At 40.8% G+C, this 23,425-nt stretch overlaps 1 protein-coding gene across 2 annotated transcripts in view; it reads left to right on the forward strand.

The window, feature by feature from the left end:
* The window catches only part of SLC18A2 (solute carrier family 18 member A2), a 45,850-nt gene that overhangs the window by 19,347 nt on the left and 3,078 nt on the right, over window positions 1-23,425 (forward strand). Inside the window, exons 6-15 of one of the 2 annotated variants that reach the window (XM_067561286.1) lie at window positions 310-399; window positions 509-552; window positions 639-699; window positions 6,434-6,529; window positions 15,992-16,070; window positions 16,326-16,377; window positions 16,883-16,946; window positions 17,937-18,056; window positions 18,723-18,856; window positions 22,820-23,105. In XM_067561286.1, the coding sequence (XP_067417387.1) occupies window positions 310-399; window positions 509-552; window positions 639-699; window positions 6,434-6,529; window positions 15,992-16,070; window positions 16,326-16,377; window positions 16,883-16,946; window positions 17,937-18,056; window positions 18,723-18,856; window positions 22,820-22,885 (806 nt within the window). In that variant the 3' untranslated portion in view covers window positions 22,886-23,105. Of the gene's footprint in view, window positions 1-309; window positions 400-508; window positions 553-638; window positions 700-6,433; window positions 6,530-15,991; window positions 16,071-16,325; window positions 16,378-16,882; window positions 16,947-17,936; window positions 18,057-18,722; window positions 18,857-22,819; window positions 23,106-23,425 lie in introns of those variants that run through there. The other variant, XM_067561285.1, reaches the window with a different exon arrangement.

The raw sequence follows: 23,425 nt of genomic DNA on the forward strand, positions 1-23,425 counted from the left end.
AAATGAATGGCCCTGATTGTATGAGTAAAGCAAGTGGGATGTGGCTCATGCTTGACCTTTCTTGTTTGGGCAATGTTTGTAGACTGCAGACAACAATCCCTGGGAAATTTTATTATATATATAAATCTCAATATGTTCCTCATACTGAGTTACAGCACTTTGGTTATTTTAATTAATGGCCACTAAAATGGAATGGGAATTTGGGCACTGAATTTCAGTGTTAAAGAGAATTGGTCCCCCCAAAAGCACAGTTTATTGAAATCTTAAAAGAAAAAGGACCATGAACATTTTCCTTGTTTTTCTCCCCAGTGGGTCCACCTTTTGGGAGTGTGATGTATGAGTTTGTGGGAAAGACAGCACCTTTCCTGGTGTTGGCAGCATTAGCTCTGTTAGATGGAGGTCAGTAAATATTAAGATTCATAATTATATTTAAGTCATTCATTCATTTTTACGATGAAGTATAGCCACCATCTTAAACAGCAGCTACTGCATTGATTTCTTTTTGCAGCTGTTCAGTTATTTATTCTACAACCATCCAGAGCACAACCAGAAGTAAGTACCACCAAAAACCACACACTTTATGTAATGGGTGATATTTTGCCCTTCCTAACCATGAGGTTTTATATTTTGTTTGACAGAGTCAAAAAGGAACACCATTATTGACCCTCTTGAGAGATCCCTACATCATTATTGCAGCAGGTATGGTTAAATTCTTGTATAGTTTAATTCTGACTGTGCTTTTTAGCTGTACCTTGAATCCCAGACTGCCTTATCTGGCCCTGATTACAAATAACTTTCTACCAATGAATCTCAATTATTTGCAATCTTAATTTAAAAGAAGATTCCAGGAACAAAATAATGCATGAAAGTTCAGATGGGCTCAAGATGCAAGTCTTGGATTCAGATCAGACTTTGGGAAGTTCAGAGAGCAGAGATTTTGGTTCACATCCATCGCTGCCTAGGATTATGTAAAACATGCACCTGAGAAACTTGCAGGAAAAATACTTATAGTAGTTAGGCTTATGTTAGTACACACTTCTGGTCAGCTAAACTCATACTTAACTCTTTTTCAAAGCCTTTTATTTACTGGGATAAAGCTTTGCAATAAGGAGAACTCTAATGGATGTGCAACAGACGGGCAGGCTGGAAACACTCCAACCTGTTAACAGGTGTTGGTCTTGCTGGGAAGGGGTTAAGTGAATTCTGCTGACTCACTGAGGGTAGGTCTACATTGCAACCAGGATTATGAATGGTAGCTTGTGTAGACATACTTGGGTTAGCTGCACTCTAACTAGCTCACGAAAAATAGAAGCGAGGACACCACAGTGTGGGCCTCTGTACTAGCTACATAAGCAAGAGCATACCCAGGGGTACCAGAGCATGTCTATATGAACTGCTGTTCACAGCCTCATGTGCAGCATAGGTGAACCTTGAGTCAAGTGGAGAGTTGCATCACCTTGATATATGAGAAGTGTGGCTGTCTGGGGAGAAGGAGGATCCAGCATGTGGCTGATCAGTTGTAAGGGAAGATTTATCAGAGCATCCAAGCCTGGAGAAAAGGATTAAGATGAACTTTGTTTTCATTAAGAAAGGGTGAGAGTTTGGATTTTACTTAAGGAATGAACTATGTTTATAGGGTTTGGGGAAAGATGCCTGCTCACAAGCAGCTCAGGGTCAAATGGTAAAGGTCATTTGCTATTACAGGTATTATTGATTTGATTAATGTTTCCCACAGGAAGCGCACCTCTGGCTGATGTAGCTTTGTTGGCCTAACTATTAAGTGCAGGCCAAGCCTTAGACTCAAATAAGTTTGAATTTTCCTTTTCTCTGCGGATGTTATTCTAGGGGATTGGATGGGGATGCCACTCTTCATTGTGAGCCTACTGGGAACTGTCAGGCTTTCAAATGTACAGGAAACTTAGAGTACGACAGATTTGTAAGTCAGAACTACCTACCTTGGCAAACACACTGGGAAGCCTTGCTAACCACAAGTAAAAGCCTTGAGCATTTTAGGAGTTATAAATGAATTGGCACTTTTAAAATATCTTCTGCATTCTCATTTTGGAGGTGTTAGTTTCATAGTTATAATTCAGGCGCCAGGGTCTCTGTGTGTGGGTCAAATTCTGATTTGGGGTTGTCTAATTTATAGTCAAAGGTATCTGCATTTTTCTAACTAGTTTGGCTCATCTGAAAGAAGAGGCTCTATGAAAAGATCTCTTGATATTTCTAAGAGGTGCTTCTTGTGACTTGGTTTACATCCAACACAGTTTAAGCTGAAACATGGAAAGCTTCCCCGCACCCTCCATAACTTATTCCTTTATACTGTGTATATTCAGTTATCATTCCTTGGTGCTGGTGGGTTCAATGCTTCCATTCCAATGAGCGTCACAGCAAATAGGTTGCCAATGCAGTCATTGGAGCACTGATACAATATGGCCCTTATGACCAGCTCTGCGACAGGGCTTTAACATTTGAATGATCTTCAAGTTCAATGTTGAATGCATGGAAACAGTTCAGTCTGGAGATCATAAAGGCAGAGATAACTATGATGGGGCCCACAGAGAGAAGTGGTCACAATTTTATGCCAAATAAAAGTGAAAAAAAGGCAATTCTGTGTCCTGATTTGCTTCTGAAATTCCGGGTGGGCTTTGGTGGCGAGAAGTACCCTGGCAGTGCACACCTAATTGATGTGAGTTTGGCAGATCCGCTCAATCATGATGCTTTCTTCAGACAACATTTCCATCTTGTCTGGATTAAAGCCTTAGCCAGCTCATTCTATTTTGAATCCCACTTTTGGTAAGCAACTAGGAAATCATGAACAGTCTATACCACTAGGGTTTAATGAAGGACAGAATTGCGTGTCATCCAAATACTGGTGACATCGCAGGTTGAACTGCTTCAATATTTCCTCCAGTAGCTTTCACACATGGACAGTACATAGCACATTTAAGGATGACGGATTGGAGTCTTATTGTGTGAAAGCCCTGAAGGAGGAAGAGGTGTGTGTGAAAAAAGCAAATAAGACACTATCTTCTGGTATGTCTGTCAGAAGCAAAAGACTGGGACCATCCATCTACCAGATGGTCTGCAGTCAGGCATACAAGCATTATGGTCAATGATATCAATGGCTACTGATAGATGTCAACGAAACATCCATGGATGTCTGAATTTTTGTCATTGCTTGGGAGAGATCAACCAACAAGAGCAGTGCAATCCCTGTATCATATCCAGATCTAAACCCCTTATTGAAAGAAACCTGAACACTCCAGGTGGATGAAGATGCCTTGACAAAGTCAAACTGCCTTAAATAACCTGTTCTAAAACCAGAATAAGTGAAATACCACAACAAAACGTTATCAGGATGTGGTTCCTTGATTCCTTGAGCAGGAGTCTGACAATTTTCCATTTGAGGAAAGTTTCTTTTAGGAGGGCATTAATAGTCTCCACCAATGTCCCTTACTTGATTTTATTATTATATATTTATTATCATGAGAAGCCAGGGTCCAACTGAATGATGGCAGCCTGTAGTTCTCCCAACTGGAGATAATCCAGAAACAATGTGACACATGTCCCCTTCAAATATGGATCTCACCTCATGAAACAACTCAGTTCAGTACTCTAGAGAAATACTGAGAACAAAAGTTTATTATCTGCCTCCTAGAGGGGGCTCAGTAAGTTGGCATATAAATATTTACTAGGTCTTGCAGAATACCAGCTCAGACTCCTAGTTTTGTGTTGGAATATGTCCTAGTTGCCTGAGAAATAAAGATATGAAGCACCACAATCATAATAATTACAAAGTTGTTACAGATGCTGGGTTGTGGCAAACCTTGGAGACATTTTCTGTCATGTATTGTTAGGGAAATGGACTCAATTCCTTTATCATCTGGGTTTTTACACTCTATTTTGGGGTAAGTTTATTAAGACCTGGATAAGAATTTGGTTATTTGAGCTCATCTTTGATTCTAAAATAGAATTCATTCCTCCAGCTGTATTTTGTATGAGATGAAGTGCTTTTCCAGCATCAAGGTGCTCTTTCAGGCTCATTTGACTTCTGATTTTGGACAGGGCATTCTTGTGTATTTAATTGGAACTGCTCATAGACATTTGAAGGTTTCAGGAGAACAAAATATAGTGGAAAGTTTACTTTAGCCATTGCTGCTTGCCCCAGGAATATATGGGTAGTGAGTCTACAAGTTTGTCTTAGGGGTCTTAGATGTGCAGTCTAATACATCTTGGCATTTTTGAACAAAGAATGACAGTGGTGCTCATTTTGTGCTGAACTGTGTGATGAGAGGTTTCTTCTGGGAGAAATAATTTCTCCATGACCTAAGACAAATTAGACCTGAGTTTTTAAAAGTAAAAATTGACTGGTAAACTACTGTAGAGACACTTGAATGTTTCTGAATATCAGTCCAAGACTGTGACTATTAGAAAGAAATACTTGAGGATTACATACCTAAGGGTACTGGTTACAACAAGGTTTAGAAGCCATAATTGAAGCTCACTTTATGGTGGATCAGCAGACAGGCATATACCTCTCTCACTGTCCTGCTCTTGCCCCATAACCTGCAGAAGCTGGAGGTTTTCTTGAGCAAATGGGGTAGGTTCATTTAGTCAGAGAATCGGAAAAAGATGCCTTGGGACTTCAACCATGTAACAAAATATACACCAGGAAAAATTTGGTGAAGATGCAGATAAATGTGATTGAGAAATTTGGGAAGAAACTAGGTGTCCTTCTGGCTCCCTGAATTCAACATGTACAGCATGTTAAACTTCACAAAATATTTCCCTTGGCTGTAGCTGAGGCATATTGTAAGACAGTGTGGTGATGTTTGAAATACCACTGCCGGCACTAGATCTCCTTTGAGCATAAAGGAATTACATCTCCAAGGCTGTAAGTTCATCCCTTATACAAAATGCTATAACGTTGCATAGCAATGGTTAAAAAAAACACTGTAGCTTGCACCGTGCTATGACAGCACTATGGAATATTACTGTAGAACAGTGTTTCTCAATTAAATTTGGCCACGGAACCCTTTTGAACTCTATGAATAATTGTGGAACCCCCCAAACTATTAACACAAACAACTAGGTCGTTTCTCAGTTAAATTACACTTACACTCCATACCCTCCGCCGAAAAATCCGGGACATCTTCCCTTTTTTGATGGTGCGGGCGGCGTGGAGAACAGCGGCGCGGGGAACAGCTGATCGGCAGCATGGAGAACAGCTGCTCGCGGAACCCCAGGGTTCCACGGAACACCAATTGAGAAACACTGCTGTAGAATATTTTTGATAAGGGGGCAGCTTTCATCAGCACTAAACTGAATGGAGCCAGTTCATTCACAGCTACACTTCAAAATATTAGAGACCACAGGGAGCGCCACGTTTGCAAGAGGCCAAGTTCTGGTCTTCTCTTACTTGGGATCAGGGGTGTCACTAGTCTCTTGTGCACACACATGCTGGCTTTGTGGAGAGGCTTAACCCGTCCTTGGAATGTTGGGGTTGGAGAAGAAAGATCCTTGCATCTGCGGTATAGCTGGGATTCATTGAGCCTCTCGAGGCGTGGATAACCCATAATAACAAACACCCTGCTTCCTATAGAAGCCCTCAATGGAACTTGGACCCTCTCCTTCTCTGTGCCGGGCCTGCAAAGTTTACTGCAGCTTTTGCTGAGCTGCTGCAGTGGGAGAGTGGGACCAACAAGATGGGCCCCCTGAGTTTTAATAAAAACTTACTTCTTTTCTGGCAGTGAGCAGGATGCTGATGAAGAAGGAGGAGACTGACATTCTATCCTCCCCAATATCCGAGAGGGGAGGGGGGCAGGCGCACCAGCGGACATCTGCCTTTCCCCCAGGGTCATAGCTCCTTTTTGCTTTAAGGGATAGATCTCCTTTAAGGCGCTCTGTGGCTGATAGTGGGAGGTAGGATGTCCCCATAGTTCTGAGCCAGGAAGACACTGGGGCAGGGGGGAGACACAGTGCCTCCTCTTAATCATCCTCAAATATCTTGGGGAATGGGGTCAAAGGCCATGCCTCGTAAACAGTAGGGCTAGGATTTAGCCCCAAGAGAACAGACGTAAAGACCAAAAGATTATAGTTATAGCTTATCGTTTGTACAAGTCAGACCTAGTGTACTGTCTAAATGTCACCAAGATCACTGAAATCTTTGTCTCCCCCCACCCCATTATGAAAATAGCTTAACCTTTATTGTACAATTCCTTGGAGAACTGAAATAAATAAGAAGTTAGAGGCTTAAAATGGTCCTTCCCACTCGGCCCTTTAAATCAATATTAGGTGTATGACAAATAGGGCTATAAAGAGCACATTGTTTTTATAAATACTGCCCTTCACTGTTCAGCTTTTGGTGTGATAATGTTCAAGTGATATAATCCCCACGTTTCCTTCCCTCACCTTCTCCTCTCTCTTTAAGGATCAATCTGCTTTGCAAACATGGCTATTGCTATGCTGGAACCAGCATTGCCCATCTGGATGATGGAGACCATGTGTTCAAGAAAATGGCAACTTGGTAAAGTACAGTGCAATATGTTTTATTTGATTCTAATATATTGTAGCCGGAGGCTGTTCCAGTTCTGGTTTTGTTAGCAATGGTCTCCTTGGGTGCTTTGATGATAGATGGCAAGATGATTATTTTATCAGAAGTCTTTTGGTCAACAACATACTCAGTTGTGTAATTATGTACACATTCTTACATACTGTCTGTATGTGAGTGATAAAAACTGAATTCTGCCATGTGTGTATTATTTATAATTTCAATGGATTATAGATTTTTTATTTATTTAAGCATGTTTATTTTTATTCAGTTAAATTGTGGGAAATTATGGAGGGTCAGACAATTATTTAATGAGAATAGAAAATGAGATTCATAACTGTTAAAACACACAATCTGTCATATGTTGATGTTTCAGCCTTAAATCAACCTCTAAAAAATTCATGCAGCATTTTTCTTACTTACCCTATCTGTAAATTTCAATCATCGACAAATATTTTTTCATCATTTTGTGTATATATAGTGAAATCAATGTTTATTGACATTTGCCGGTAAAAACTTAATCCTTCCAAGTCTATCTATAGGCATGATAGATGTTGCCAGTGTTGCCAGCTCTCATGATTTTAGTATGAGTGTTGCAATATTTGATGTTTGACTTGAAGCCCCAGCTCCTGGAGACCAGTGAGTATATAAAAATCTCAACTTTCATTTAAAAAAAATAATGTTTCTAGATCTTGTGATTACAGAGAAAAGTATGAAAATGTGTCCCGAATGCATCATAAACACTCAACACCCAGAAGACAAATAAAAAGAACCCCAAGATTATTTTTTATTGGAGTCTCATGATTTAAGCCAATATGACAGTTTGGTGGGCACTCAATTCATAGTTTTGAATGGTTGGGGCTGGCAGTACAGTGCCGTACTGGCTGCACTGTATATAATACACACACTTATGTACACATCCCAGAACTGTCAGTTCACTGCAGTAATGCTGAAGGAGCCCTAATCTCTTGTTAAAATTCTACAACGAAATTGAAGGGAGAGTTGGGAGGATTTCCCTGAGTCTGAAAGATTTCATCCTCTTCTATTATTATTAAATCATCTCTGTCAAAGGGCTTCTCAGTGGAGCTCATAATACTTCTTAAGAGACAGGACAAAATCCTGGCCCTAGTGTGGTCAATGGGAATTGTGTAATTAAGATCAGTGGAGCCAGGATTTCACCCCAAGTTCTTTGCCTTTGGGATGAAAAAGACTCCACCAAAAAGCAAAGTATTTGACAGTGAAGAGTCTGCCCATGTGCCAGACACAGTGCTCCTTCGTGCTCCTGTGTTTAGGGCACGTTATGAGCATATATAGCACTATCTTGTGTTATTTTTAATACAGTTGGCTTTTCTTTATCCCATCCTATCTCCTGGTCTAATTTATCATGTTTATTACACTATGACTACAAACAGAGAATGGAATGGACTCTATTATAATTAGCACTGTAAAGACATTGTCTCTTATTCTATCTTGCCTCAATGTCCAAGTAGACAAGACAGAAAAACAGATAGAGTATACAAGCAGAGTGAACAATATGATGGCAGCAAACATATTCATTACACAATTGTTCTTCTTTTCTTTTAAATTATTTTATTTAAATCCTTTCAAATGGAGTTACGTTAGGAGGGGATTAACTATGTGGATTGATTTATCAATTCATTTTTATTTCTCCAGACCATTTTAAAGACTTTGTTTAAAATTAGGAAATGCTTGCTTTTCCTCTCCTTCTCTCTTTGGTACATTCAGATTTTGAAAACTGTATTTAATTTGATAGATGGGTCCAAGCAAATATCACCACAGGCAAGCTGTACAAACTTGTGTGTAAGGGCCAGTTGATTCATTTAATAGCTAGAAGGATACAGCACTTCAAATGACTAACCATTGCAATCGTAGTTTTGTTTTAAATGTTGCATTCTTGTATTGCTTATGCTCTTTGTTTGAAAGCATCCCTTAGAAATAATTCTAGAATTGTTTGGGCAGCCATCAAATTGACAAATATTTTGATTTTTTCAGCAGTCATGGCTAGCTCTTATGAATCCAAATATTTATCTGGGCTAGTTTGCTTTCTGTAGAGCATGCTGTGTTTGACAGTTGTTTGCATGTCTGAGAAGGGTAAAATGATTAGTCAGATTCCCCTATCACACCATTGAAAGTCAAGTGATTTCATGAACCAGATCTATTTAGAAAGTGGGAGGGGAAGTGAATGCGTATAGAAGATATTGTAGAAAGATGTGCGAGCATGTGCATGTAGCTGGAGGCGGAAACTGGTTAGTACAATCTAATTACTTTGTGCTGCTTCAAAGTGGGGTAAAGCAGTCAGCGTTTACAGCTTAATCTTGCCCATAAAGTTAATATTTTAAGAAGTTGAAAGTATGTATCATCACATTATTTGAATTATCATATAGTAACATTCTTTGTGTTTCTTCTTTAGTGTGAATGTAACATTTTAATTAAAAAAGGAAAATTTTCTAACCAAATTTTGTTAAACTGGAGTTAACATTGAGCACGTAACAGTAGCTGAAGGATAACATTAAAGAGATGTTGTAATTATTCCAAATATTATTATCTACAAACAATATTATTCACTCATAATTGTATTATTGTAGGTCATCACCACAGATGACATGCAAACTTTAGTTCTAAAAAAAGCACCCTCAGGAAGCCACAATGGAATTAGACATGAATAATTAAAAGATTGCCAAACCATCAACCATGATAAAGAGTTCTATGCTGTAATGTAAGAGTATTAATGTATAAAATTGGAGATTTTTAAAGCTTCCCTTAGAGAAGAAAACAGAATCCATCTAGTGGAAAGCTGCTTGTTTATCCGCCTCCCTCAACCAGAATGTAATATTACTGATGTCAAGGAAATGAAGTTTGAAAACATCCTATTTGAATAAAGGTTGTTTGGAGGAGAATATCCATTTTAATTAATACTAGTTTTACCCCATAATGATAAAAGCAATTGATTCCATTGTGTTTTGTCTGGTTTGATGGCCTTAGCAGTTGAAAGGCCTCCTGAACTGGAGGGTTTGAAAAAGATGAATTTTATATGATTTAGAGTCTAATTGTTTGAAGTATGATCTTGCAGTTCCTTCAAAAATCCTGATTTGGATCAGTTAGTTTTATACTCCATACAAATTAGAAAAGGTAAAACTGGTGATTCAGTACTTCACAGCTTACCCATTGCCTTACATAGCTAACTGCAAGTCTTAGCTAAGCTCAGTACAAATTTTTGTAAATTTAAAGTCCTCCTATAGCAAGTGTAATGATGTATAAATTCAGCTCAAAGCAAGACTAGGGTAATGGTATGCATTTATTATACATAAAAATGGCACATTTTTCATTGTACGCTGGGAGTTGGTTTTAGTCATATGTTGCTGCTGCTAAAAATTCTCTCTAAATTGTGTTTATTAACACCAAAGAGAATTATATAGGTAAGAAAATATAAGCTGTGTTGGATCCAGAGGAGAGACTGTGGTGTACTTTAAGTGAATTGTTTGAACACATACCACTCTGATTTACTTGATTGTGAAATGATTGACTAGAATGCTAGGCATGGCCTGCATTGAATTGTCAGGCTAGTGATACGCTTGCCTCTTTAGTTGCAAAAGAGGTAAATCGAACAATAAATTCACAGCAACAGTTCTGCATCCCTCTACTTCTATTATATGGAAGTTAGACGTAAGGTTGGGAAATAAAAGAGGATGCATCCTTGGCGGGGGAACCAACAACAAAAAATGCCATGAGTATATCTGGGGAAAGCTAATCCAAACTGCAGATATTCAATGGGAAAAAGAAACCCGGGGAGCAATAATGTCAAGAGAAATCTAGATGTGATAGCAAAGAGCATTGAAATATGAGTTTGTTATATGAAGGCCATATATAAAGGCCAGTATGAGTTTTTGGCTGTATAAAGTGACATCAAATCATGGGGCAGCATATGGCCATGATGAGATTGCATTGGAACAAGACCATCAGTTTTTAGTTCTTTATTATTAGAAATAGGAGAGAGTTTAGAGAATAATCTGGAGTGATAGAATTGCTTCAAATCTTCTATCCTTTCCTAATTGGCCTTTGACAGTTACCAGGACCCTCACCTCAGCTATCTACAGATATTTGAAGAATGTAAAAATACCAGAACAAACAAAAGGATAGAAAGGAATTACTTAGCCTTGTACAAGGGGGCATAACTAGGACTAATGGAATAGAATTAATGGGGGGAAAAAAGCTTCTTCATAGTGAAGTTTATTATCCCTTGAAAGGTAATATCACAGGCTATGTTGGAAGCTCCATTGCTTGGGATACCAGTGAATGTTTAAAGGTACTAGTAAGTTGTCATTGCCTCTTGTACATGGAAGGCTGTCTCTGAACAGCTCCATAAGAACAATAGAATCTCCTCCTTCAGGTTTTTCCTTAAGGTCCCCTTTTGTTGTGACATCTACAAGGGGTCAGCCAATTAATATTAGGTATGTCGCAACAGCTGATGAGAGTTCAATGTTGGGGCCCTTGGCATTAGATGACAGTTCATATTTTAAAAATTAATGATTCAGAACCAAGAAGTTGTGTACAGCATTTGCCTAAGAAACAGCACGAATGCAATACTGTTAGCCTCATCCTCTCTCTCCATTTCCCTTTTCTTGTTTAAAATGTAAAAAGTGTGTCTTAAATTAGGCTCCAGTTCTGGAATCAGCTCCACGTGGGTGGTGAATCCCGGGCCCAAGAGGAGCACAGGGAATGTTCAGACCCTTAAATTGTTAATTCTTTAGGGTGGGGGCTGGGTCTTTCTATGCATTAATACAGAGCCTAGCGTAGTGAGGCCTGAGCATGACCAGGGCGTTTAGGTGCTATGATCATTATATAATTAATATTATGGGTAACAAATAAATGTTACACTTTAGTCATATATTTGCACAAACATAGGCAGGAATAAAAGCCCAGCATTTTTCACCACACAAAAATCTGAGAGAAATAATGGATAGTCAATATAATCCCAGTTATTCCCCATGTAATCTCAGTGTGCTCCTTTTCCTCGAACCCAGATTCTGTAGTCTCACAGTGTCTCAAAGAGATAGGGATCTGGATGAAGAGCTGATTATCACTCAACCTGGATAAGACACAAGTAATACTGCTCTAGCTATTTCCCTATGCCGACAAGTGTTTCTCAGTCAATGGGTCACCAAAGATAAATCAAGGAGGTTGTGAGATGCTGAAAATTGTATCTAAAGCAAAGAAATCTCTCACTCTCCCACTCCTGCACACCCTTGTCCAGCGAGTATTCTCTGTCAGCTTCTCAAAACACACACACAAATTATGTTATGGGTATAGGCTTATTGTTATAATTGATACATTAATTATCAAAGTAAGTAAAAACAGAAGGGAGTCATAAAAGGTATTTGACTTGGAATAAAGAGTCACCAACCTGCAACAATGAGAAACAATGATCTAGATGAATAGGTCAGAGGTGATGTCTGTACAGTCTATTACAAACACATATCTGACTTTAGCCAACATAGTTTGCAGCCTTGGGATCCTATTAGCTCTTTGTTGCTCCTGGAGTCCCAAACATTATAGGCCACCAATACTGTCTATCATCACCTCTGAATGGCTAGGAGACTGCAGACATTTCTCTCTGATGCAGACTTTCATTCACACTTTTCCATCCAGGCTGTACTATTGTATTGTGCACCCCTTAGGGCAATCCACGTCCCCCTGGAACGTCCAGCCAGTGCAGAGTGCAGCTGCCCCCCTCCCGAATGGGGAGGGCCAGCATAAATACATAGCACCTGTACTTGAATCTCTGTACTGTCTTCCTGTTTGCTTCCAAAACCAGTTCAAGTATTTGTTGTCCATTTGGAAGCTCCAAATAGCATAGAAAGCAGCAGCCCACCTGCTGCTTAGTCTCTCTCTGATAGGAAATCGTCTACTGTACTCTGTAGTACAATACTCCATGTCTGGTGTCAAGGCTGTCAATTAAGAATCCTTGCCTTTCTCCCCTGTGACAGACCAGTAGAGTCAGACTCTGGTCACCTCCAGACAATACTAAGTACATTCATTTCCATTTACTAGTTGATTTACTTTTTGTGCATCCTTGTTTTTTTAAAGTTCTGTTTGTTTATTTAAAGTGCTTAACTACCAAGGCAATAACTGCTGTAGACATTAAAAGCAACAACTACCAGATGAAATTAGAGTACTATACATCTGCAATATTCCCCAGCCAATGAAATATTCTGTTTCCTTATTTGTTCCAAGCCTAGTGATACTGAAAATGATACAAAAGACACAGGCAAGATATTGCAAAGGGAATCCCATGGAGCTTTCAGTGTTTCAGCTGTAGGAGTGTGTCATTCAGATTAACATGGAACATTTTTCTTGTTTTTTCAGCTGCCCCAAAGGGAGCCTGGGAGAAAGGCTACATTTTACTGAGGCACAATTCTCTCCCTGAGCTGTCTGGTATATAGGGAAACTGCCTCCCCTGGTATTCCTCGCCAGTTCTGTTTGCGGCTCAGAAAGGGGACTGTGCCATGGCTCTTCCTTCTCCCCACCCCTTTGAACAATGTGCACCCTTCAGTGCACTCCCTGGTGTTGAAGGACAGCTGTAGATCCTAATCCTTGCATGAGGCCTGAAAGTTGTGTTTTTGGTGGGGCTGCATTCAAGGGGCAACGGTTCAGCAATTTGTGCCTCCATCCACCTCCTCCACTTGCCTTCTTCAGTGCAAAGGACAACCCCCACCCAAATGTCTTCTTACTCTTTCCAGTTTATCCCCAAATTCCTGATATGTCTTACACAAACATTACAGTTAAAAATATACATCCAATAGACATGTTTAACCTTCACTCTGAACATCATGACTAAGACACTCCAAGATCTGAGTGTGTGAAAAGGCAGTTAGGCATACAAACCATCCTAACTTTATCCTGTAGCAGTGTCCTGGGAAGACCACAGACACTGAGCAGCCCTACTGTTCCATAACAGACAGATCCATCCCTTCAGTAATCACAAAAACTAGGACACTTTACCCATCTGATAGCAGCTCTGGTGTCTATGGCTGTACATCCTTCAGAAAGAGATGTTGTGCAAGTGTCCACTTAGGTGAACATCATTTTCACTCCCATTCACGATGCCACTTGTCATGAGTTATCAGAGTGCCATTAGATACAGACCTAGTATATCTACCCACACACGCCTCCTAGGCTGACAGCATGACATTACTAACTTTTGTTTTTCATGTGAGTGCTATAGAGTCAGAAAGCCCTGGGCACTTACCCAGGGAACTCAAGATTTCCCCTTCACTCCCCCAGCTCCGTTTTGCTGGTGCAGTGGGGAGAGCAGGCTCTATAAAGCTGTTACTGCCCCCTTGTGCAAGCAGTGGGCAGAGAAGGGTGAAGCTGAGTTGATGCAGAGAGGGGAGTAATCTACTACTATGAGTCAGCAGCAAATTACTCCACCCCCTTGCTCTGGAATAGAGATGCAGGGAACTGGCTTCTGGACTGCTCTTGGAGCAGGGCAGTTGCACACCACTTCTCATTCAGGGTTAGAAGGAGAGTGACAGTCTAGCCCTTAACTATCAGACTCAAATATGAGTTTAAGAACACTGCTTGCTGGTTCCTGTTCAGTACCCCACTCACAGTATGTGCAAAGTCCAGCATATTCCTCATGTGTGACTGCAGCCAGAGACTGGACTTTTTAAAACTCTTGGGGAAAAAAAAAAAAAGATGGAGATGGGACATTAATTTCACTTCATCCTTATAGTAACAACACAGCAACTTACCTTATCCAACATCAGAATGACCCCACTACCTCAGCTTGTTACTTAAGGCCTCAGTTGATCTGGGATTGTTGGTGACTGGTGTTGAGCTGGAGGACTAAAGCAAGAGTCATTCCATTCCAGGGCAAACTAAGAGTGTTCAAAACAAAAACGAGGCGTCCGGTAGCCCTCTGCACAGCTCAATGGTCTTCTCCTCAGCACAGCATTTTCCTCATTGCCTCTCCAGGTGGTACCATGGGCAGCTCATGTCCTCCCTACTACAGTTCTTGGGACCCTGAATTGGGAGCAATCACCTTCCCTGAGCCCAGCTGTCCTGTTCCACTGGTTCCCAGATACAAGTCCTACAGTGCCTTTTTCTCTGATTCTTTTCCTGGCTTCTTCCATGCACAAACTTCACCAAGGTCCTTTACCAGGAAAACATTACTCCTCAGCTCTATTTTAGGAGACCGTACCAATATAATACTATTTCTATCAGTTTTCCCCTCTTACTGAGGACAGGCTTCCTTCCTCTTATCTTTCCCAGCAGGCCTGGTTCTCAGTCACCTGCTTTCTGTCATGTGATGCAGGGGAGGTGGGCTGGAATCACCACACACACTTGAACCCCTTAAAGTCCCAGATCACCTTGTAACAAATACCTGGTACGAATTCAAGATTCCAGTCATAGTCCGTGGACTTCTCAAGCCTTTAGACAAAGTCTTTGATCAAAAATAACATATCTTATAAAGCAGGTTTGAGGGGAAATAGGAGGCTGCTGTTATTCCAGGGTCAAAGTTAAAGTTGCTTGGGTGACCTTAACTGCAAATTACGTGAGATTACTCTGATGATTGATTTTCTCTTTTAAGTTTAACTTTAACTCCGAATATATTAGCTTTCTAAAAGTGTAGTATTCTTTTAAGATTTTTTTTTTTTTACCTTTAAGTTACTGAGATGTACTCTTAAACTTTAATTCCTGCCTAACAGAGGGCTAAGCTCTGGCATTATGATCTCACCTCTAGTAAGAGGCATTTTTGCAGTGCTCCTGGAGCATCCCGGGAGGGAGATTTGGACTTGTGAAGTCAGTTTCCCTTCTGTTGTCCCTGCTGCTCCAGGGAGGCAGTCAAGTGTGACAGGTCTATGCCTGTTGCAATGTGTGCTCACCAGGCTAGCTACACTACTGGGTACACTGAAGGGGCAGCGTCAAGGTGCAACTCTCCTGCCTCTTTCAGCGCATCTGCAGAAGCGGGTGATGTAGCAGCTCTGTAAAGATGGCAGTCCCCTGCCTGTCGGAAGCAGCAGTAAGGCATTTTGGTATGAAGAAGTAGAAGGGAGGCACCCCCTTGCACCTTTTGACCCCTTGCAGTTGCATGCAGAATGGGCCATGATTTGGCCCAAAGTTTATTATATTTATTGTGAATATAATTTTGCTGTTTTTCTCACACATATACAGAGATTCTTATATCTGATATTGAAATACTCTTTTCTGAAGGCCTCACAATGGTATTGTATTTGATGGATAATCTTGTTAGATTCCATGAAAGGGCTGGAACAAACCGGATATTTAATGCTTTCGTCCAGGCTCCAAGATTCCATTAGATTTGTTCTAATCACAATTGCTGTGTCTGAACTTATTAGTTTTTCTAACACTTCACTGAAATCATTGCTGATAAAATGTTTTGTTCATATTTTCCAGGCGTTGCTTTCCTTCCAGCTAGTATCTCTTATCTTATTGGAACTAATATTTTTGGGGTACTTGCACACAAAATTGGAAGGTATGCTTAATTAAAAAAACACACTCCTTCAGCATATTCATATAGCATTTCCAGTTTTTCCTCAGGCAATTACTTGATAATAGAAATCATTAGATTTGACTAGATAATAGATATTAGTTCATTTAAATAAATCATGTTACTTATTTGGTTACATAACCCTGCACTATTACTTTAGAAATAGCATTGAAAAATTCCAGACCATTTCTAACAAATCTGCATTTGCTTATGTCTAAGAGAATGTTTCTTCTTTGATAGGTGGCTTTGTGCTCTCCTTGGGATGATAATCGTGGGACTAAGCATTTTATGTGTGAGTAAAAGTTGACATGTCAGCAGAACAAACTAAAAATTCAACTCAACTCAAAAATGTATATATTAGTTTTGAGTATGTATTTTGGTCACGAGAATTTATTTAAGTTTCTACCTTATGATACATTTTTAAACATCAGTTTGTTAATTGGCTCTAGGGCCCAGTCTTGAGCCCTTCAATTAACATTGCCTTCAAGGGGGTGCTTATTGTTTTGCAGGAGGTGATCAATGAGTTGAAGAATATGAACCATAAGTTCTTAGAATTGTCTCCTAATCAACAGCTTACCATTGTATGCTTTGCTGTAATTAAATGCGATAAGTATTTAATGTTATGACACAATCATGCGAAACAATGACCAAAGTTTTAATTTGTATTTCTGTACAAACTGCTCAATGCTGCCATACTAAAGAGTTAAATCAATTGTTTTGAGGATTTATTTGAGAAAAAGACAATGATCCCATTAGCAACATGTGATATACTTAAACCTCTGAAATTTAATTTGCAGGTACCATTTGCCAAAAACATATATGGGCTCATAGCACCAAATTTTGGGGTGGGGTTTGCCATCGGTAAGTAAAGTTATCTGTATGTACATATTTTTCTGTTTATTTAGAAAAATAACATTACTATAAAATTACATACAAGATTCTTTTGTTTCCATGCTGAATGGGCAACACCCAACGAACGCTACACTATGATACAAATTCGTCAGACTAGCAATGGTTTTAAGGCCTACACTCAAGAGTGTTCAACTTAGACTTTCAGCAACTGGGCTAGATTCTGATCTCCGTTACCTGAAAGTAATTTCATTGACCTCAATGGATGTTTTAAGATGTCCCGTAATCTAGATTGTATTTTCAGAATTCTAGCAATGCACTGTTAAAAACACAAAACAAAACAACCACCCCACGCCAGCACTTTACTTTTTTTTTTTTTTTTTTTTTTACTTTTACCATTTACACAGAAGCAAGCACTCGACTTACTGCTGATCCAGTGTAATTCCCTAGCACACATATATGTGCCCTCTTGTCACAGTACACATGAACAGGCTGGCTTACAATGGGCCATGCAGTGAAACTTGAGTGGGTTTTTTAATGATTACAAGGATCAAGGCTTGACAGATAGTTTAGTAATTTGATATTCAGCAGGTATTCTGAAGTGTCTGCAAACACAAAGGACTTTAAGTAAGTATAGAAATTACAGTAATGTTTATAAACCATTAATACCATGCAGCTTTTTGATCTGATAGATAGCTCATGCGGCTTTCTCACTCACAGTAAAAACAGCTCACAAATCATTCATTGTGAAATAAAGTACAGCACAATAATAATGACAGACTTGAAACTAGTACAATCCTTTATGCTCATAGCCATAAGCAAAGATGTATAAGCATGGACTGAATAGTTTGTTTTCTATAGGAATAGGTTATTAAAGTTTCTGTAGCTTAACAATTCTTCTAGTTTCATTTACATCTTTTTAGATCGTAGGAGGCTGATATATTGAGAGAAAAATGAAAGCTGTTTCATAAAATACAATTTTCCCCCTATCTTCTTAATCAGGAATGGTGGATTCTTCGATGATGCCAATTATGGGCTACCTTGTAGATCTGCGTCATGTTTCAGTCTATGGTAGTGTGTATGCAATAGCTGATGTTGCCTTCTGCATGGGGTTTGCATTAGGTAAGGGCTTAATTTTCTCCCGTTTGTAATAAATTTAATAAAAGTGAAAAGAGAAACTAAAAAAGGTTTTTGGGGAAATACCAAGAGCACTAAAGGCTCTATAAACTGCAAACCTGGTGTGACTCTGCTGCATTAGGTTGCTGGGGGAACAATGCAGGCAGCCTATATGGAGATTCCACAGCCCCTATATGCCATGGTGCTGCATGATGCACAGGATGCATCAGTGCTGGTTAGGGTATTTGGGGAAGGGCAGGCAGGCACCAGCCCAGGAAGATAGGTTCCCAGCATGAGGGCATTGTGGTACCTCAAGCTAAAGCAGTGGCTTCTCCTGTGCCTGGGTGGGGGAAGGAAAGTATTCCATCGTTTTCCCTTCAGTGCACTGCGCCATGGAACCTTGTGCCTAGCCTATTTACTACTTACTGTGGTGCAAGAACAGTGCACTAGCGTTCTGATCCCGTGCCCACTGAAACCAATGCAGGATCTCCAGTTACTTCAGTGGACAGGCACCCAACATCATTTTGTGCTTAAACATGAATTTTCAATGCATATTTATTTTGCTTAAATAGATTTTTAAGATCATGAATTGTGTATTTAAAAATATTTTTGTCTAAAGTGATTATCATAAATATTTTGCAGTGGTTAGAAAGAGCTTTTTATTTCCCAAAGGTCCCTCTGCTGGCGGTGCCATTGCCAAGGCAATTGGATTTCCATGGCTTATGACAATTATAGGAATTGTGGATATTCTCTTTGCTCCTCTGTGTTTTTTCCTTCGAAGTCCACCTGCCAAGGAAGAAAAAATGGTAAGCAGAAAATGTTATTTTGCAGTCAAATGAACAATGCCTTATACTTCTCTACCACTAATTACCCAGAAAACCAAAGGAAGCAGGGATTTCCTGCCATCTCTGCTCCTCCCTTTTGGAATAGTAACTCCTTTCGACTGTAACTGGTACTGTATTTCCTGAGCCCCCTTACAGTATTTTAGCCCCCTCCCCCACCTCCTCCTTTAGTTTTTGCACTAAAATGAGCAAGGCCTGGTTTCTTTGACTCAAAGTACTAAGGGCCCAAAAGATGTTCCCCAACAACAGTGTAATGGCTGGACTCAGTATAAAATGCTGGAGCACCTCTGGTGTGGAAATTTCAAAGTCAGATTTGCTCTATCTGCTTTCCTCCTAACTCTGGAAAAGTGTTTGGCTGAGGTTCCCCAAGTCCCTGTTTATGATTACTTACTCCTCTGTGTCATTCCTACTGTACTCTTTGGGTATGTTGACACTGCAGTTAAAAACCTGTGGCTGGCCTGGGCCAGCTGACTCAGGCTCATGAGGCATGGGCTAAGGGGCTGTTTAATTGTGGTTTAGAAGCTCAGGCTCTAGGACCCTGTGAGGTGGGAGGGTCCCAGAGCTCAGGCTACAGCTGGAACCCAAACTTCTGCCCCACAATTAACAGCCCCGACCCCGAGTCTGTCTATTGCAGTGTAGACATAACGTTAAAGGCCCTTTACAATATATTTTGCTCCATCCCCACCTCCTCTTCCGCCTTTTTGCAGCTCCTCTGCCCTTCCAACTTAACTGGTCCTCTCTTTTTGGTTATAGCCTGAGGACTTCTCTTGAGTTTCTTTTTCTTTCTTTCTCACATTATCATGTCTTAATCTTATCACGTATATTATCTTCAGCCTTCTGTTTGCCTCCAACCTAGCTTTTTGTAAGGTGGTCCATGCTGGTTTCTCCCTTGCCTTCTTGTGCTATGGCCTGCTTCTTGTTCTCCTAATTCCTTCACTGCTCTCCTATTCCTCTTGCCCTTCCACAACTCGCCTCCCTTCCTTGCAATTTGCTCTCCCGCTCTCTCCCTCTTCCACTGCCCCTTTTCATTATCTCCTTTCTCCAATCGCCTACTTTCCTTCTACTTGGGCCAAGATCCTTTTATCCCTGGAGCTGATGTACTGCTCTGCTCTTATGCCTGCAGCTGCCTACCTGCTACAGGAGACATGACACAGCCTATCATTAGCTGAAATATGGCCAGAACAAGGTAGAAGGACCAGTATTTTGATTGCAACATCCAGACAATCCTACAAAGCCAGCACAATCAGTGCTTAATTTGTGCTGTGCCCCGGTACCTCCAGGCTTAGCAGTTCACAGCCCCAGCACCTCTGGGCTTGCTGCATCAGTTATGAATGTAAAAAAGTTGCTTGAACCCCGGCATCTCTTTCATTACAAATTAAGCACTGCATGTAATCCTAGCTAAAACATTTCTCCAAGCCCATTGGAACTGCAGGTCTAGCCCAATACTCATCCTTGGGCTGTGGGTACTTCCCAACTTGGAGGCATGCTGGCTCTCACCCAAGATGTGCTCCTTAAGTAATGGGAGTACTTCTTGGGTACTCCTTTCTAAATGCTGGTAACTGGACCCGAGGACCACACCCCCTGCCCCACCTCTTCCCCCCAAGGCCTATTCCTGTTCCACCTCTTTCCTCAAGGCCCTGCTCCTGTTCTGTCTCTTTCCCCCACGGCTCCTCCGCTTCCATCGCTTGCTCCTCTTCCTCTCTCCTCCACCCCCTTGCTGGATCATCTCAAGGAGCTTGCCTGCAGGGGGAGGTGGCCCTGGCTGAGCAGGGGCTGGCATGAGTTAAGGACCCAGAGCCTCCCTCCGCCCCACGGTAACTGGAATTTTGGTCCCGAAAACCTGGCAACCCTAAATGGCACTCAGACACAGAAACCAAAAACCAGATTGTGCAGGTAAAAGCCAGATGGGTGGCATCCCTGCCCCATTCCCTTCTCTTCCCCCCTGCCCTATTCCATACCCCCTTCTTCCCCACTGCCTCTTCCCTCCACCCCTCCCCCTTGCCCTACTCCCCCACGGGCACTCACCGTTGTACAGAAACAGGACCCAGCACATGGAGAAGAGAATGGCAGGCACTACAACCGAGGGGGCAGTGTCCCAGAGCTGTCAGCCTCAACCAGGGAAAGGGGCCGAGTGAGCCAGTGCAGTGTGGGAAAGACAGAGCCCCCTCCCCCATCAGACTGAGCAGAGTAAGCCCTGCTCGGTGCTTGCAGAAATTGGGGGTGGGGGCAGTACCCCTCCAAGCTACGCTCCCGGCTGGCACGGGTTGATGACCCAATGTCCCCCACCCGTGTTAACCAGACTTTTAGTGACCAGGCATTGCCAGGTTCCCTTTTTGACTGCACTTTCTGGTCGAAAACTGGACACCTGCAACCCTATTAACTAAGCCAGCTGCAGTCACTTTTGCACTTAAGATAACAAAAAGTAATGATGTATAGGCCCTAGCATTCCAAGTGCAGTGACATCTCTGACTGGTAAAAACTGAACCACTTGACATGACTCCATCACACTTAGTACAGGCACATGCAAGAACAGAAAATGGGATGAAATACTTGCAGAAAATCTGCCAATTGTGGATCTAATGGACATATAGTTGTACACGGATTCTGAAGGCAATTCCCGAGAGATTTCTACTGACTGCTGGTCATGACCTTTTTAGGCTGCAGTGCTCATTTTGTACAGTGATTAGGAGTGGGCAGAGAGGAGAAATAACCAAGAACTACTGTTGTTTGCTAGAGATATGAACTGTGGCAAAGGAGCACAATAGCTTTGCTTCAGTCTTTGCTAAGTGTAGATGCTTGTGTCTTGGAAAGTCTGTTTGAAAGGCAGCAGGGGGTTTGGTGAGACGCAACATACGAGGGACCTTTCCCACCAAAAAGAGAGCCAACCAAGAAGAGAAAATTCAAACGCTTCAAGAGCAGGCAAGTCTAGCTGCAGCTATGGGAAAAAAACCCAAAACAAACACCCAGGGTTCCCAAGAAGTGGACTGAGGAAGAATAAGCCAGGAGCTAGGGAAGTATGCAGTTTGGAGAAAGAAGTATGCTCGGTGAAAGTGATGTCAGTTCAGAAAACAGCCAAAGCTCAATTGCTGGAGAGTATCCATGAGGGCTGTAGCTGCTAGGGTCATTAAAGAGCAGGGGGACAATTGTCCATCTGAGTGGGCTTAGGCTCATGCATTTAAACTTAGTGAGTTTTTTCATTTTTATAAAAAGTGGATATTTCATCTCGTAAGACAACATTCTTCATACAAGTGAGGATAGTTCAGTTGCCACTTTAAACCGATTAAACCAGACTGAAGGAAAATGAAAACTGAATTTTAGCACTTTCCTTCTCCCCTCTGGTCTCTTTTCCCCTTTACTCTTCTCCACTGATCTATTTGGTAAAGCACTATCTTTTTCCATTTAAGTTCTGATGTTTGAAGCACTCACGAGGAAATAAAAAAATGTAGCTACTAGATCACTGTTAGTAAAACTAGCCCTCCTTCACTATAATGTGACATTCCACTGAAATTCAATAGAATGGGGACTTGGCATTTAGTTCTGCTTTTGTGAACTCATGATCCTGAGCACCCATGTAAATAGCAAACTGACTTGTGACTGAACTATAAGTTAGCAACCTGCAAACCCAAGAAATCACAAAACTTATCTTTAGGAGCAAGGAATCATTTACTGTACCTTTTTAAAAAATGTATTGTTTAATTTCTAATTAACCGGGGGGACATTTTAACATTGTAAGCAAAGAATTCTTATCGCTCTATTGCTCTAGTTTGATATACAAAGTCTTCCCAAAATTCAGTTAAAAAAAATCCTAGGGACACAAGGACAAACCAGAAAGATGATCCTTGACACTAATTTGAATTTAACTCACTTGCAATATATTTAGGAATCTTTTGTATATAAGCAATTTGACAACAGTATCCTTTTTTTCAGAAATTATATTCTGTCTTGTCAGTAAGTAGCTGCGTTGAAATCATAGGTCAAGTACAGCATCATTGATAGGACCGTTTCGTTTTCCTGAGGCAAAAACAGCAGACAAGGGGAAAACACTGTTCATGCACGTGTGCTTTTGAAGCTAGTTTTCATCTGCTCATAGTGCAATGGAGTGAAATCTTAAACCTAGTGAAGTCAATAGGAGTTTTGTCACTGACTTCTGTGGGGCCAGGATTTCACCTATGATGTGTAAGTTCTTCAGTCATACATTTATACAGCACCTCATAAGGGTCCCAGCATTGACTGGGAACTATAAATGCTTGTACCATAATTCAAATTATAACTGCGTATCATAGTTCACTATTCTCATTCTAAGTAACTTGCTGCATGTCACTCAACTGGCACCGCTCGGCTTTCAATTTTGATGAAGAGGACAGAAATACGATTTCCTACCTTATTCACTTTGCATGATCAATAAAAAGCCATAATCTAGCAATAGAATATGATGCCAATGGTTTGTACTTGGATGGCATTCCACTGCAATAACTAGATGTTTACAGATTAGCATTAAATACAAACAAACAGGCCACCAAACTCTGTTCTCAC

This window comes from Emydura macquarii, unplaced genomic scaffold (assembly GCF_026122565.2).
Source record: "Emydura macquarii macquarii isolate MOO-44397 ecotype Brisbane River unplaced genomic scaffold, CSIRO-AGI_Emac_v2 contig_2372, whole genome shotgun sequence".
Classification (NCBI taxonomy): domain Eukaryota; kingdom Metazoa; phylum Chordata; order Testudines; family Chelidae; genus Emydura; species Emydura macquarii.